The sequence below is a fragment of the Nothobranchius furzeri genome, chromosome 9 (assembly GCF_043380555.1).
Source record: "Nothobranchius furzeri strain GRZ-AD chromosome 9, NfurGRZ-RIMD1, whole genome shotgun sequence".
NCBI lineage: Eukaryota > Metazoa > Chordata > Actinopteri > Cyprinodontiformes > Nothobranchiidae > Nothobranchius > Nothobranchius furzeri.
Genome location: NC_091749.1, coordinates 47829946 through 47847473, shown reverse-complemented (window position 1 = coordinate 47847473; position 17528 = coordinate 47829946). Strand labels below are relative to the sequence as shown.

The 17528-nt window shown below is 42.2% G+C and overlaps 1 protein-coding gene across 1 annotated transcript in view; it reads left to right on the top strand.

The window, feature by feature from the left end:
- luzp2 (leucine zipper protein 2) overlaps window positions 1–13139 on the top strand; it is a 276903-nt gene extending 263764 nt beyond the window's left edge. The window contains exon 12 of the mRNA XM_015953680.3: window positions 12221–13139. Coding sequence (XP_015809166.3) covers window positions 12221–12316 — 96 coding nt within the window. The 3' untranslated portion in view covers window positions 12317–13139. The remainder of the gene's footprint in view (window positions 1–12220) is intronic.
- Window positions 13140–17528: the final 4389 nt, after the last annotated feature.

Below are 17528 nucleotides of genomic sequence, written 5' to 3'. Positions count from 1 at the left end.
ACTCCCATGCACACTCTAGGACCCCTCTAAGGGTATAGAGCTATGGACCCACTTTTTAAAAAAGGGGGACCACCACCCCGTTCTGCATTCCAGTGGAACTGCTCCTGATTTCCATGCAAAATTGCAGAGCCACGTCAACCAATACAACCCTACACCATCCAGGGCCTTAAAGAAATCTGGGTGGATCTCGTCCACCCCTGGAGTCTTGCCACTGTGGAGCTTTTAGGTTAGCAGCACACCGTCCCCACTATAAACATTGCTGGTAGCGCACTAGTGCCGGCATCAGATGGTGGACCAGAATCTCCTCGAAGCCATAGGGAAGTATTACTTGATGGTGTCCGAAATCGTCCTATGCCGTGTTTTTACCTCTGCAACTATCCGAGCCGCATTCCACTTGGCCTGCCCGTACCAATCAGCTGCCTCTGGAGTCCCAGTGTCTGAAGACTTATAAGACTCTTTCTTCAGCTTGACAGCATCCCTAATCGCCAGTGTCCACCAGCAGGTTTGGGGATTGCCACTACAAAAGGCACCAATGTCTCTGCGGCCGCAGCTTCAGTCGGTTGCCTCGACATTGGAAGCACAGAACATGGCCCACTTGGACTCAATGCCCTCCTCTTCTCCTGGAACATTTAGGAAGTTCTGTTGGAGGTAGAAATTTAAACTTCTTCCAGGCCAGGGAAGCCCCTCGCTGGGCTGCCATCTTACTGTGGTGGAGAGGTTAGAGTGTAAGTCAAATCAAAAAATTAAAAACAGAGAAAATCCCACAAATTAAAAAACAAATTTCAAACAGGACCCAAAAATAACATCAGCATTTACTCTGCATGAGGGAAAAGGCTAAAATCCACTAAAATGTAATATTCAATGTGCTCATGTCACCTACAATGTGTGATATTCAATGCCCTGCCAAGGTCTATGCGCAACTGCCTCCCTCATTCTATTACTGAATTGAGTCACAACTGTTTGGCGGTGGCAGATGGTACAGCAAAACAGTGCATCTCATTTCAAAGCAGGGCAATACTGTGTAACAGAGAAACTGCCTTCCACTCAACGTGGCAAGCATCCATATTTAGACACACAGAGTATGTGTACAGGACTAGAACAGCATTCTGAGGATCAGATGAACACATTGTGAGTTTTTCTTTGTACATAAACAGGCGAACAAAGTCCAAATCTTTTTCAGTTTTGTTCTTTTACACATTTTAAGAGTGCTATGTATTTAAAGCAGTACAATAAATATTCACACTGTGATCTGGTTTATTACAGAAAAGAGAATTTCTATATTATGTTACTTGTTAGTGAAGTCAAAAGCAGTCAGATCCCCAAAGACATTTTTGTTTTTCAGTACAAACTTCAGAAGAAATCCTGACAATAACACTCCTGAAAACACCTTTTTTTTGTGAACAAACTGAACAGAAATAATTTACTTATTACTCGCATTGTTGACACGTAACATCTCACCTAGGCTAATATTTTGGGAGTCATGTGTCATTTTTATTGCAATAAAAACAAAATAAGTGTCAGGTTGCTGCACCAAACCTGAAATCGACTCATTTCCTGGTGTCTATTAGCATCCCTCATGCACAGTGCTCGGCTTTCATGGTGTAGTAAACAATGCAATTAGTTGCGATTTGCATTCCGGTCTCTGTGGATCAATCTGCATTAAGGTGTTCCTCGTTCCCGTCACTCTACCTTCATTATGTGTCCTCATGTTCGATTTATGAGGCTGAAAACCTCAGAGGCACCTCCCTTGATATTCAGATTCTTTTCTGTTAGTTTTTTTACCAGTTCCAACGAAAAAGTTGAAACAGAAATAAAGATGCAAAAATACTTTCTGTAATAGAACCTGACTTATTGGTAGAGCCCTGCTCATGTTCACATGAACAGAGGCTACGCTAATTTGGTCTGAACATTAGCAGCTTGGAATTCACAATGGACCACATTCAGAGGGGTTTTCAAGAAGATTTTAAGATGAAAAACGTTTTCCTGCTTTGTATGCGACATTAAACCTACAGGGCTAAGCCTGATTTTTCAAATATTTTCAGATATAAAGTAGTCTTTGGCGCACTTAGTACTAAAATATTTTGTCTTGAGTTAACACATAGAAGCTGTAGAAACGGCAGTGAATGGAGGGAACGAGCTGGAGGCAAAACCAGTTTCAGATTAATAAAATGATAATTTGGTTTTGTGAATTGACAGAAAGGCAATAAAAAATATCTTTAAATATTTTTCTTTGTAAAGAGGATGTTAATGTTCCTGGCTTGGAGACTAACATGCTTAGATATCCGACCATTTCCCTTGTTGTCCCTTTTCAAAGGATAAAACCCCGTTGTTCCTATGCAGTTGCATTACTTGCAGCCACAAAGTCACTGTCACACAAGGGACAATAATAATTAAAGCTGCAAGCAGCGTCGTTCGGCCCTCGCAGCTCTGCGCCGCTCCGGCCTGGCCAGCAGCCCGGGGCACCAGGGCACGTCTGGCAGAACAGAATCGTCAACCACCCCGACGCCAGAATCCGCAAATGGCCTCCTAGTCCGCACCTCACCCTGACTCAGCATCCCCTCTGAGCTCACCATTAAATTGAATTGTAAGGTTACGGCGTTACGCCAGAATTCGCCATGGCATAAAAGCCCCTCCCTTTCTGGAAAGCTATCAGATCTGAATGGTCATTACAACATCATGAAGACAGTGTATGACCTTAGTGTCATGTTCACTAAATTAGAGGGGACAAATATGGGTATTTCAGCATAAAAAATAGACTTCCTGTAGTCAGGGGGCGGGGCTTAGGTGATGTCAGCTGTCCACATTGTCATTTTTTACAGATATGGTCAATGATCACACAGACAAAGTTTGAAAAAGATCTGATCATGCACATGGGAGTTATTAAGTCAAGTAAAGTAATGGCGAAAGGTCAAAGTTTGAGGCTTAGCCACGCCCACACCTTTCAACTTTTGAAAAATCCGACGGTTGAATTTTTTCCCCTACGTCGTAAGAGTATACAGCAGAAGTTTGAAAGTGATTGGTGAAAAGGGCGACGGAGCATCACTCTCCAAACAACGTGTGCGAAAACCACTAAATCGCGTACTTGGACCAAAATGGCCGACTTCCTGTGCGACTTTGTCCTTGGCTCCAAGAGACTTTTTTGTAGGTCCTGAGACACCACATTAGTGTACCAAATTTCGTAATCCTCAGTCAAAGCATGGCTTGGGGCTATTAGTTTAAATGGTCCTAGGGGGCGCTATTTAAGAGAATAGGCCACGCCCACAAACTTCATTGTCTATTTCTCTTGGGGGTCAGACTAGGATCACTCACCAGAAGTTTCGTAGCGATATCACGATAACTGAAGAAATGAGAGGCAAACGTATTTCCATGGCGTGATGGCGATTTTCGCCATGCTCCCAAAGCCCCGCCTTTTTTCAAAACCTGCCAGTACTGGAGACTAAGTAACCTCAAGTTGTCTACTGCTGTTTCCCACAGAATCCTGGTGATTGGGTAAAAGGAGTCCAGTAGGGAGCTGTGAAAAAAAGAGTGGCGTGGCGACAGGTCAAAGTTTGAGGCTTAGCCACGCCCACACCTTTCAACTTTTGAAAAATCCGACGGTTGAATTTTTTCCCCTATGTCTTAAGAGTATATAGCAGAAGTTTGAAGGAGATTGGTGAAAAGGGCGACGGAGCATCACTCTCCAAACAACGTGTGCGAAAACCACTAAATCGCGTACTTGGACCAAAATGGCCGACTTCCTGTGCGACTTTGCACTTGGCTCCAAGAGACTTTTTTGTAGGTCCTGAGACACCACATTAGTGTACCAAATTTCGCAATCCTCAGTCAAAGCTTGGCTTGGGGCTATTAGTTTAAATGGTCCTAGGGGGCGCTATTTAAGAGAATAGGCCACGCCCACAAACTTCAGCTGTCTATTTCTCTTGGGGGTCAGACTAGGATCACTCACCAGAAGTGTCGGAGCGATATCACGATAACTGAAGAAATGAGAGGCAAACGTATTTCCATGGCGTGATGGCGATATTCGCCATGCTCCCAAAGCCCCGCCTTTTTTCAAAACCTGCCAGTACTGGAGACCAAGTAACCTCAAGTTGTCTACTGCTGTTTCCCACAGAATCCTGGTGATTGGGTAAAAGGAGTCCAGTAGGGAGCTGTGAAAAAAAGAGTGGCGTGGCGGCAGGTCAAAGTTTGAGGCTTAGCCACGCCCACACCTTTCAACTTTTGAAAAATCCGACGGTTGAATTTTTTTCCCTATGTCTTACGAGTACATAGCAGAAGTTTGAAGGAGAATGGTGAAAAGGGCGACGGAGCATCACTCTCCAAACAACGTGTGCGAAAACCACTAAATCGCGTACTTGGACCAAAATGGCCGACTTCCTGTGCGACTTTGCACTAGGCTCCAAGAGACTTTTTTGTAGGTCCTGAGACACCACATTAGTGTACCAAATTTCGTAATCCTCAGTCAAAGCATGGCTTGGGGCTGACAGTTTTAATGGTCCTAGGGGGCGCTATTTCAGAAAATAGGCCACGCCCACCGGATGTTGACATCAGATTGTTTGAGGGGCCAGACTAGGATTACTCACAAAAAGTTTCGTGACGATATCTTTAGAAATGACGAAATGGGAGGCAAACGTAAGGCCACGGCGGTACGTCTGACTTCGCCGCGCCGCCACAGCCCCGCCCTCTGCCGAAAACTCCCATAAAGTGACGCCAAGCAACCCCCACTTGTCTTGAGTTACCAGCTACAAATTTGTGGTGATTAAGTGAAATGGGGCAATTTGGGACCTTTCACAGTAAAACTTGACCTTTTTGGTCCTGAGCGGGCGGGGCTTGTGTGATGTCATCATCCAACCATTCATATTACTTTGTGGGTGGATGATGAATGACCACAGAAAGTTTGGTAACTTTATTCTATTCAGTTATGAAGTTATAGCAATTAAAAAAAAATTGGCGAGTAGTCAAACTTCAAGGCCTGGCCCCGCCCCTTCAACATATACGAAAACTCAGAATCCTCATCTCATTTTGTTTGCCCATCCCTTCTGAGCATTTTTACACAATTTTTGAGACGATCGTGCGAAAAATGATCGAGCAATCCAATCAGAAACGGACCCTAAAAACTGCAAAAACGGCTAAAAATCGCCATTTCAACCCAAAATGGCCGACTTCCTGTTTGATATTGACCATGCTTGCAAGAGACTTTTCTGTGCGGACTGTTGAGTACTACAAGTGTACCAAATTTCATAACTGTACGATAAACTAAGCTTTATGGAGAGGGTTTTTTTTCACATTGTAGGGGGCGCTGTTCAGCCATTTTCTTTGCGATTTTTTTGGGACCTTTAAAATATCAAATTTTTCACCAGGCCTGACAAGTTTGCAAAATATTGTGAGTTTTAGGGTATGTTAAGGTCCCCAAAAAGCCATTCAAAGGGGGCACGGAATAACAAAAAAAGAAAGAATAATAATCGGAGCAAAAACAAGAGGCCTTCGCAGCGCTTTCGCTGCTCGGGCCTAATAAAAAATCTATATAATTAAGAAAAACGTGGCTGTCTCTGAAGCAGGAAAAGTTGCCATGTTATGTTGCCATGGTGATGTTGTTCTCGGGACTCTACTGTTTTGCAGCCCTGACGCCGCAGATCTCGGATGGCTTTGTCTGGGCTGTTAGCTTAGCAAGTAATGTTGCTTACATGGTCATCTGTAAAGCCAGAAAAAGGGTCACGGTGCAGAGGCGCAGCTGGTTGTTTCACCGCTTTCAAACGAGGGTAACTGCCATTAGTGCCAGAGCATCATTTGAGCCCGTCTTATTTTGACACAACACGTTCTGGCAACTCTATTGTTAAGCTAACTTTTTAGCTACCAAGCCTTTAGTTTAGCACCAATGTTTGAAGTACAAAACAAGAAAATCAAAGGCAGAAGTGGCCGTATGCAATTTAGAACCTTCTTGGAATACCTTTTTAAAATATTAGCTGTGCTGCAGAGATATTGTGGGCAGTTCTGGTTTGGTTATGTGCACCGTCTACTTCCGAAAATGTTCCTGCTGTGCAGAAGAAACGTAGAATCTCAGTGAGTTCAGATCGCTATATGTGAGTTAGGGTATGCAATAAGTATCATTGACAACGTAGTGTACACAGTGATTCTTCAGAACTGAGTTCGATAACTACATCAATCAACCGATGGCCATTAAATTATATAATTCCTCAAATAAATGTTGTTTTTAAACACCACCATCTGAGTGGCTTCCTATACAAAATAATACAAGTAAGTATCAGTAGTATTGCCAATCACAGTGAATCTATGCTTTGATTGAGTTACTCATTCTGAACATGTGTACGGCAGTGGGACACCATCAGCAGCAAGACATTTCCAGCAGATTCAGAGCCAAGAGGGATGTCCACCTTCCTCAAACCTCTGGGGTTTGAGAGAAAAGAAACAGATAGAAACATGTATTTTTCAAAGAAAAAGAAATAAAGCAAGGACACCAAGCTGTGAAAGTTATCGATACCAATTGAAATCACAAAAGTAAAAACAGCAGGGTGAGTAAATGTGGTCAGAATGACCTACAGCAACATTAAAATAGACAAACAATTTATCTTAGTTAACTGTTGACGAAAAGCCATGTCAGTGTGAGCTATTAAATCAAAACAGCTTTTAGAGCTCGGTCACACATTTTACACAAAACAGGTCAAATCAGTTCGACTGCTGGCACTACTGGCAATTTTATTACAAGTTATTTCAAATATATCTGCCCCAGCACAGAAACTTTTGACTGTGCATGGGGGAGTTTTTCTTCAGTGATGAATAAGGCATACACACAATACTGGGGGGTGGGGGGGTGGGGAGTGGGTGGGGAATAATATCCAAATTCACATTTAAGTGGGAGGAAAGAAGGGCTGGCAAAAATGCACAACAATGTAAAATGTGTAAGAGATCAAGTTGAGGTGAGAGTTCTCACAGCTCAGTTATGGTATCAACAATTTATTTGTAATTTATCATGAAGTATGGACTACAATATTCAGCGCTATTAATTTACATACAGTCCAGGCCAAACGTTTGGACAGACCTTCTCATTCAATGTGGTTTCTTAATTTTCATGACCATTACTAGAATTGGTAGACTCTCATTGAAAGCATCAAAACTATGAATGAACATGTGGAGTTATGTACCTAAGCAAAAAATATGGAATAACTGAAAGCATGTTTGTTTGTTTGTTTTCTATTTCTTCCAACTAGCCACCCTTTGCTCCGATTACTGCTTTGCACACTCTTGGCATTCTCTTGATGAGCTTCAAGAGGTAGTCACCTGAAATAGTTCCCAACAGTCTTGAAGGAGTTCCCAGTGGTGTTTAGCACTTGTTGGCTCCTTTGTAAATGGTCATGAAAATAAAGAACACATTAAATGAGACGGCATGTCCAAACTTTTGACCTGTACTGTATGCATGTCATATTTTATTGCTTTAAATGTTCAAATGTAATGTTTACATGCTGCCCTGAAAGGGAGGGTGTGTTTGGTGTTTTTGTCTTCTAGCTTCGAGCCAGGAGGTTTAACTGTAATCTACTGCTAAACACACTTATATGTAACTCAATTTCTGAGCAGCCAGCCTGCCTAAAGGCAGGCTCCAAATTGCTAGATGCTAAGTAGATGTTTTTAAGTATTGTTTTCAAGATTCTTCTGTGCAGTGCATAAACATGCAAAAAGGATATAACTTAACTGGGAAACACGTTAGGCATAAATAATTTACTACGACAGGATGTTGAACTATAGACAACCATATTAGAGATGTATCGGCTATTGGAGAGCTTTTTTTAAATTTGTGGTATTATCTTGGTTGTTTTCTTCTCGAAAGCACAGAGCTCAGTTTGTCCTGATATGATGGTTAATTTATGAGCAAAACCTTTAGACACAGTCACAAAGAAACAAACGCCAACAAAACCAACCGACTGACCTAAACGACGTTAAACCTACTCAGACATTTTCAGTGCTGTTACACAGCTGAGAATGTCCAAGCTAAAGAGGTAAATAGGAAGTAAGACAGTCAAAAGCAAGCCAACAACCCTCAACATAATTTGCATTTGATAAAACAGAATAATGCACAAATTTGTCAGCTAAAGTACTTTCATTGGGAACAGAGTTGTAGTTCTGTAGCTCTATAGTTTGTGAAAATGTCAACAGGACACACATTTCAATCTCAAAAACCAATGCTTCTGTGATATTTGTCTGATAACTTTTGTTGGGGGGGGGGCTCTTTTTCCCAATGATATTGAACATCAGGAGCAAATAGGTTGACAACATGTTCATTTCTAAGAGAGCTGCCTAAATGCATTATTAGCTTCAGTACCTTTCCAGCTTTGGGGTGCAGATCAATAGTGTTTAGTCTTTCAAAGGCAACATCCTTAGTTGGCTCCATCAATCAAAGAGGTGGCTTCCAAACAGACTGCTTAAACACAATAGGGCAGGCTGGGATTTTACTGTGAAAACAAGGACCTCTAATTCAGTCTCATTATATCAAAATATTCCCATCTCACCCTCCGCGGGTAGTCTCATCCTTCCAAACTGGGGTCCTCTACCAGAGGCCTAGGAGCTTGAGGGTTCTGAGCAGTATCTTAGCTGTTCCTAGAACTGCACTTTTCTGTACCGAGATGTCTGATGTTTTTCCTGGGATCTACTTTCGCCACTCCTCCAGATTGGCGGTTAATGCCTTGAGTACCCAGATGACCACGGGTACCACTGATGTCTTCACTCTCTAGGCTTTCTCAAGTTCTTCAAGGCCCTGGTGCTTCTCTAGTTTTTTTATGTTCATTTTTTCTTATGTTGCCATCACTTGGTAATCAATTTCCCTCTGTGATTAATGAAGTATTTTTGAACTGAATTGAATTAAATTGCCACATTAAACACAACAGCTGTCCTCTTGTATGTTCACCACCGCAATGTCTGGTTAGTTTGTCATCACCATTTTGTCGGTCTGGATCTTGGCTCACTTGTTACCTACTTTGACTTTGAGGCTTCCAGTCCATACTCTGCACAGATGTGTCTGTACACGATGCCAGCCACTTGGTTGTGGCGTTCCATGTATGCTTTCCCTGACAGCATCTTACACCTTTCAGTTATGTGGTGGATTGTCTCAGGGGGCTCTTTGCATGGCCTACACCTTGAGTCTTGTCTGGTGTGGTAGATCTTGGACTCTGTTGCTCTGATGTTCAGGACCTGTTCCTGTGCAGCCATGATGAGTGCCTCTTTGCTGTCCTTCAGACCAGCTCTTTCTTGGCATTGGTAGGATTTCTTGATATCAGCCACTTCAGTTTTCTGTTGGTGGTACATCCCATGTAGGGGCTTGTTCTCCCACGATGATATTTCCAGCATCTCCTCCTCTGTTCGCCTTTGTCTGAGACATTTGCTGAGCACATCATCTGTTAGGGCCTTGTCCTTGATGGATCTTGGATGTTTCATCCTGGACAGTGGCTCTCACACTCACTAGTCCTCAGCCTCCATCCTTATGGCTAGTGTACAGTCTCAGGATGCTGGATTTGAGATGGAACCCACATGGTTAGGAGCTTCCGTGTCTTAACATCTTTAGTCTGTATTTCTTCCTGTGGCCAGCTTGTTATTCCTACAGATATCTGATTACTGGAAGGGCGTAGCTGTTAATTGCCCAGGTCTTGTTCTTGCAATTGAGCTGACTTCTTAGGACTTGCCTTATGCATTGTAGGTATTTTGCTGAGGCTCCTTTCCTTGAGGGTTCATCAAGGTTGCTATTTGCTTGTGGGAAACTGAGATACTAGCTGTCCTCAATGTCTGCTATTGCTCTTTCTGGGAGTGAGAGTTCTTCTGTGTAGATTACTTTCCCTTTCTTTGTGACCATATGACTACACTTTTCAAGTCTGAATGACATTCCGATATCACTGCTGTAGATCCTGGTGGTGTGGATCAGTGAGTCGATGTCTCGCTCCCTCTTGGTGTACAACTTTATGTCATTCATGTAGAGAAGGTGGTTCCATTGTTGAGTCAGTATCCATCACCAGGTTTTTTTTTTTCATTATTTAGCTGAGGGGGTTCAGACCTATGCAGAATAGCAGTGGGGACAGGGAATTTTCTTGGTATATGCCACATTTGATGTATACTTGCACAATTGGCCTCAAGGGTGATTTTCCACAGCCCCATTGAGTTTGCAATGAAGGCTCTCAGAGTCCAGTTGATGTAGTACAGCTCCTAGCATCCTGTGATCCACGAGTGCAGCATTGAGTCATAGAATTTCTTGCAGTCAATTCAGGCAGTGCACAGGTTGATGTGTCAGGCTTTGCAGTCTTGGGTGATTGTTTGGTCTATCAGCAGTTGATGTTTGGCTCCTCTGGTATTTCTGCCAATTCCCATCTGTGCTGTGCTCATGGACTGCTCATATCTATTTGCTTATTAAATCCAGGTGGGGACTTTTTTGGGACAGGTAGAGATTGTGTGTGCGTGCGTGTGTGTGTGTGTGTGTCTGTGTGTGTGTGTGTGTGTGTGTGTGTGTGTGTGTGTGTGTGTGTGTGTGTGTGTGTGTGTTAAGGGTTGTACGAACTAGTCGACTAGTCGACTTCACGGCTCTGTAGTGACTTTTTATGCCTGTCATCAACTAGTCGCTGTCACGTGATAATGACTGACAAGATGCAGTCCTCGGAAAAGACAGCAGGTGATGAGCCCCTGCGCGTCTGGATCGAGGCGGAGGCAATGCGCTGTGCGGTACTGACACCGGCGGTAAAACGGACATTTAACCAAACTGTGACCTTTTCCCTCTTGCAATTTAACCTTCCCCTCACCCCCGTCCTAATCTTAACCAGTTTGCGCATGCAAAGCTCTGATCGTTGACGCGCTCCAGACATTGCGTCCTGAGCACCGCCAAATCAGGTGTCACCACCTCAAAAACAAATTAAACACGCGATCGTTCATGTCGGCTCATTTCCTTTCATGTTTTCTGTCTGTTATTTGTGCCTGATGCATTTCGCTGCTGCGGAGCGAGGCGCATCACCTGTTGTCCTCCGGTGACGCACCCCCAAGATTCCACTATCTCCACTCCGCTCTGGCATGAACTCCGCAGCAAAAACGGTCCCGTTGTAGTCGGCCGGCGAGCAGCGGCACTCCGCTGTTTTTGCGGTCGGTAGATCTTTTAGAACCGCAGTTCAAAGGTAACTCATAAGGTGAATATATATATGAACGCAGGTAGCAGTTTCTCTTTGGGATTGAGAGGAGATGCAGGAAGATAATAAACAGACAGGACAGAAAAATAGTCAAATAAAAACAAGTTCGTTTTTGTACCTGGTGGTTGCAACAAACAGACACCACTGAAGGTAATCAGAAGTGAGGAACAGAAAATGAAATAATTATTTTAATGTTTAGAGCAGCAGGAAAGGCTGCAGGCGCATCAGTGAGTTTGCGGCTGCTGCGCAGGGGGAGGGGGGAGAAGACTGAAGCAGGGGGAGGGGGGAGAGGACTGAAGCAGGGGGAGGGGGGAGAGGGCTGAAGTAGGATGCAGAAACTACCGTTATTAAAAGAGATGTGTTAACTTAGAAAATGTGGGCGCAATTTTAATTGTCAAAAACTCCAGCGAACCGACCGACCGGCGTATGACGTCATCAACGACTAGTCGAAGTCGACTCGACTTTCATTACTTGACTGTCGACTTTAAAAAAAATAAAGTCGTGCAGGCCCTAGTGTGTGTGTGTGTGTGTGTGTGTGTGTGTGTGTGTGTGTGTGTGTGTGTGTGTGTGTGTGTGTGTGTGTGTGTGTGAAGAATAATTTTACCTATTAATGTGAAAACATGATAATGTTATTTGAAGAAGTCGGTTTTGTTGATCTGCTCTTTTTAACATGCTTATTAACAAGATCTCCAGCCAGCAAGATTAAGTGTCAATGGCTCGTGATTTAGCTTTTCAGAAACTGATGTGGTTGAGAACCAATTTTGCATATTTCTAGAAGCATTTCCAGCATATTACAAATCACCACACATCAGTTACAGAGCATCTTTGTGCATGTCTTCCTTATGACCATAGGCGTCATTTTAACCGGGGACGCCGGGGACATGTCCCCGGCAAAATTTGTGGCAGCTGTGTCGCCCCCACTTTCAAAAAAGCCTGCCTTTATTGTCCCCAGCAATTTTTAAACCCCACTCAAGTGTATGGTTATTGTCCCCAGCAATTCTGAAAACAAACTGACGCCCTTGCTTATGACTTTTTGTTTTGTTTTCTTCCCAATCTCACAGCAAAGGAGCCAAGAGCAGACTGGAAAATTCGACACAAAGCTCTCACACGACAGCGAAGAGGCAGAGGGAGGTAGCAGCAAAAAGAAAGCCACATAAATACAACTGAGCAAAAGGAATGCCATTGCAATTCAGCTTGCATTGCCTGAAGGATCTTTCTAAGAGCACACACATGCGCACTCTCACAAAAACCATGTGCGCCCACACACACACACACACACATTACCTTACATCTCACTTTTAAATCACACGCACACAGCTAGATATACACACATCAGCATTGTTTGAAAATTCTGATACCGGAACTTTCCACACAACTCAACTTTACATCTGAAACCTCCATAGTAAAATGGCATGCGTTTACATTTTTCTTTCTTTTCTTTTTTTTTTTTTTTTGTTTAAAGGTAGCAATGGCACTGGTAACTTGTTTTTTGATGGTTAATATGTTGTTTACCTTTTCGAATTTTAGTTTTGAGTAAGGACACTGCTTTCTAAATGTGTGATTTTTCTAGAAAAAACCCTTTGCACTGGTGAGGTCTGACACTGTTTCCTGTGATGAGTATATGAATGGACTTAAAAAAGTACTCCTCCTACTACTATTACTATTACTACCCAACTTTGAATATTATTTGTCACTCATTGTAGCAAGGTTAATTTACTCCTCCACATTTTGAAATATAAAGGCTCAAGTTGGCTGGCCAACTTTTCAACGTTTAATATTTCAGCACTCTTTCTGCCTTTAACACTCCTGAGGCGAAGAGCCAAAGACTCACAATGGGTCGTCTCCCTGAGAATGTGCCATGCACTGAGTAGTAACTCCTAGCTACATGTATCTGTGTTCTTTGACCTTTCTGTGTCCTTTCAATAAACTGTAATTTTCAGTAAATGTGTAAAGAATAAATTGTTCTTTGTGGGAAAGAAATGACTGAGTATGTTTGTGAACTACAAAAAGGTCACTTCTGTCAAGATCAGAAAAAAAAAGATGTGCAAACAGGATCAGCAGCTTGTTGAGAATGTTACATGATTTTATCTACAGTGCCTAGAAGGGACAATTATTGCGAAAAATAATAAATTGTTGTACAAAGTCTGAAATTTGTCAGTCTTCAGTTTTCATGCCTCAGTTGTCAGTTCTCAGGTCAACTGAGACCTGACACCTAAGAACTGATACCTGACACCTGAGGATGTCCTAAAATGTACACCGTACTACAGAGACATTTCAGCTGTTAGAGCAAGAAAAAGATTAACGCACATCTAGGGGATAGGTTTTGTTTTCAGTTCAGGTTTTGTTTTCGATTCTACAAACCTTCACTAGGGGGTACTAAAAGCAAGCCAAAACTGCATAGTTCCCCTTTAGCTGGTTATTTTTTGTGGCTGTGAAAATGTTTCTAACTCTTCCATGATTGGAAGTGTCTGCAGCTTTGTAAACAGCTCGAAAACTTTGCTCAGTCTAGGTACAAACGCAAAGCTGCACACACACTCTGTTATCAACATCAGTACATAAGCAGATGTCAAATGATATTGGCTACTGCTGAGAGGTGGTCAGTTCTAGTTGCTTGAGGCTCTCCTGGACGGGGGAAGCTTTAGATAAAACAATTGGCATATTACCTGTATTATATCACTGAATAGAGACAAGGTATCCATTTCATGTATTTCTAAATCATAAATATTTCCTCAAAGGGGGAAAACTTTGAATTTTGCTGCTTTAACAACTGATCTTAAAATAATATTACTAATCAGTTGTATTTTTTAAGCAGACACAAGTAGAAGTAATTTCTCATCAAAATGACACTAATAGGTGATCTTAGGATCAAGAGCAGGGCCATCCCTCTACCACAACCCCACAAACCCATCAGAGGAGCTAACCCAGCAGTGGAGACAGGACCCCCAGTCCAAGTCTCTCATTTCTGTCCTCCAGCAGCAAGAGAACCTTATCACAAATGTCATATTCACTTCTATACTTTCCTCTCCATCATTTTCCACCTGTAAAACTCACATTGTTGTGAAGTGGTCCCTACTCGAGAAAGCACATCTTAAGAAAAAAATTAAAAAGAAAGCAATCGGATGTATAAAAATGAGCAAAGAAATAAGATTCGTATGCCGATTTTGAAAGAAAGCAGTTATGAATGTAGAGTGAATGAAAAGATAAGAAAGTGGAGGCAATAGAACAAAACTAAAATGCTCAAGGCAGTTTTGGATTATTGGAAAAAGCCAGACAAAGGCAACAGGTAAACAACAAGTTATTTTTCAAAGTTGTTCAGAGAACTTATGAAAAGAAAATGAAAATATAGATTGTTGGAAAACCGCTTACAAAACTGTCTCACAAACCTTTCTTTTTTGGTTGAATCAATTCTCATATTCTTCCTGGCTACAACATGAATAACGCACATAGCTTCTGAAGTCACTGACTAGCGTAAGCAGCTTTGTAACCACGGTGTCCATTCTTGTGACATTTTGGTATGTATCTAGACTAGAGAGGGTTCACACTGATAAATGTTAGATGACAGGTGCTGCACTCTATTTTGAGCCTATAATTCATGTTTTAGAGAGTTTGAAAGCTTCCTCCAGGTTGGCTCTGCGTCATACTGTGAGGGAAACAAAGGAGCCTGCCGACGGGATTAAAAGACCCACGGTGTATCCTGCAAAATCTTCAAGCCACCAGTGGCCAAAGCAATGGGAGAAATGATCAAAGTGACGGCGTGGTTTTTGTATGCCATCTTCATTTTACCACATGCTGTTTACTGCTTGTGATAATGATAAACTTTTCAAGGAAAGTTAGGATTCAGTTTTGGCTGAGCTGCATGAAAAACAGTTTTCACATAAGTTAAGCTGATTCAAATGTGTTTTTCTTACATGCCTATTGTAGAGGTGATACTAATTGTTAAACTGAATTTTCCTCCTCTACATAGATATGGTTATAAACATGTTTTAAATACTTGAGGTAGTAGGGTTATGATATAAATTAAGGGTGTAGAACACAGAAAAAAATGTTTTTTTATCATTGTTTGACTATCATCAGTTATTGAGATTTTAATGCAGGCTGGATATTAAAATAGTCACCTACACCTATCACCGGCACAAGGCCGGCTCTAGGTAATTTGGTGCCCAAGGCGAGACTGCCCATTTGCGCCCCCCGTGCCTGCACGCCTCTCACCCAAACCCAAGTCCACCCACCCACCACACATTGGACAAAGCAACTCCACAGTTATTCCTTAGTTACTAATTTTTTATTTTAAATATTCACACAGCAACTCTTTAAAGTCAACAGCCTGAAGAATAAATGTAAGCTTGAAAGATAAGTAACCTGAGAATATTACAATAACCAACAACTCAAAATGTTGTGCAAATGTCATTGGGGGGGGGGGGGGGGGGTGCAAAATCAAAAGCAGCATTAAACTGTGCACTCTAAAGCAAAACTCAAATAGTGTCATCATAAAGAAAGTTCTACTTTCCATTTTGTTCTACTGCTGTGGCCAGTCAGCAGGATCCATGGGGCCAGCAGCTCATACATGTTCACAGACATCTGTTGAAGCTGATGATGGCGTCTCTTCAGGCTGTTGGATTGGAGAACTGAGTCTGCTGGTGTTGGGTTCTTCTTCTGGGAGAAAATAAACACACACACACACACACACACACACACACACACACACACACACACACACACACACACACACACACACACTCACACACACACACACACACACACACACAAAGCAACTTAACCCTCTGATGCATGAATTAAGAACAGTGCCAATTTAATGTTCAATATTCCTCAGTCATGTGCAGTGATGCTTTTCATTATTTTTAATGTTACTGGATTTTTTATTTTATTGATCTTTTTTAATCTGTTCTGTGAAAACATGAATAAAATGATCAAAAACAGGTGGAAGTGAGCGCATCCATGGGGAATATTTGAAAAAACTTATGTCTCACCCTCAGCTGCTCTTCAGCATCAAATAAATGTAGAATATGAGGAAGAAGAACCGGTGATCTGAGGCACTCTGAGGATTTCATTTATTAAACAAGGAAACGCCGACGCGTTTCGGTACGACCTTCTTCAGGGCATAAACCTTTATACCTTGAAGATGACTCACTAATGTCACAAAAACTAACGTCCATCTTTTTTTTTTTTTTTTACAAATTTACAGCCTAATAACATCTTAAGGAGACAATTTCAGATGTGTATGTTCAGATGTTATTCTCAATGCTAAATCAATGCTGCACTGATTGTGCCAAAAACAAGTGTCTGGTGTGGATTTAAATAAATTAATTTTGTATATCGATATATGTGATAAGCCGCTTATTTTGAAAAAGTCCATTTCTACTGCTGATTACAAATAGCCTAACAAGTTTCTTACTCACCTGGTTCTAGATGCTGAGATTGTAGCTCAGTAAATGTGCTGCTGCTGCGTCATGCCTGGATGAAGACGCTGCAGCGTAAACAAGAAAGAGATGGCATAAGATGTCATGCTGTGTTTTTGGCAGTGCGATAGGCAGTTCTCACTCCCCGCCGGACCCGGCGGCAACGGGGGAGTCCCTGCCACGTCCGCGGCAGTGCCGCCCGCCCGATGTGTCGGACAAAGTTGAAATTTTGCTACACCCACACCTAACGTTCTTCTGATATGAAAATATTAAATTCGTATTGTATGCGTACTTAAACTTGAATCGAAGTTCATAAAAAGGCTGCAATCATTCTCCAAAAAACGGTAAAAAAAATCTTACATTCTTCATCATCACAGTGAGACTCAACAGGTGTAGAAGACAGTGCCGCCCCCGTGGTGCCAACAGGTGCCTGTCGACAGGCTGCAGATATTGTCTCACTGCATCTGGACACGACAATTCAAAAGTAAAATTAATTGGTTAAAGTTGTGAGATACTGTATTGTGTATGTAAACAGCTAGCGAGGGTCCGTCCGTGGACCGTGTGTGGCAGGAGAGGCAGTTAGCTACAATGCTAATGCAAAAAGTTCCTTTGCAAAACTTATAAAGTCTACATACCTCTGCTTTGGGCCCATTTTTTTTCTTCCTCCTTCCTTCGCTTTCGGAATGCTTATCCCGATGGCTTAGGTGTTCTTTTCATCGTAAAATATCAAAAGTTTAAACGCAACGACAACAGGATATCCTTCTACAGTGCTACACACGCATGTGATCTACGGCACCCTTAACGATCAAATGCATCGGAGAGGTGGCCCAAGCGGGAGCTCGAAATGCAGCCAGATCATTAGAATTAAAATATTGATGTTTTAATTTCATGTCATTTCAGAGGGGAATTTTGAGTATGTAGAGAGTGCATTTCATATAACAAACATAAATTT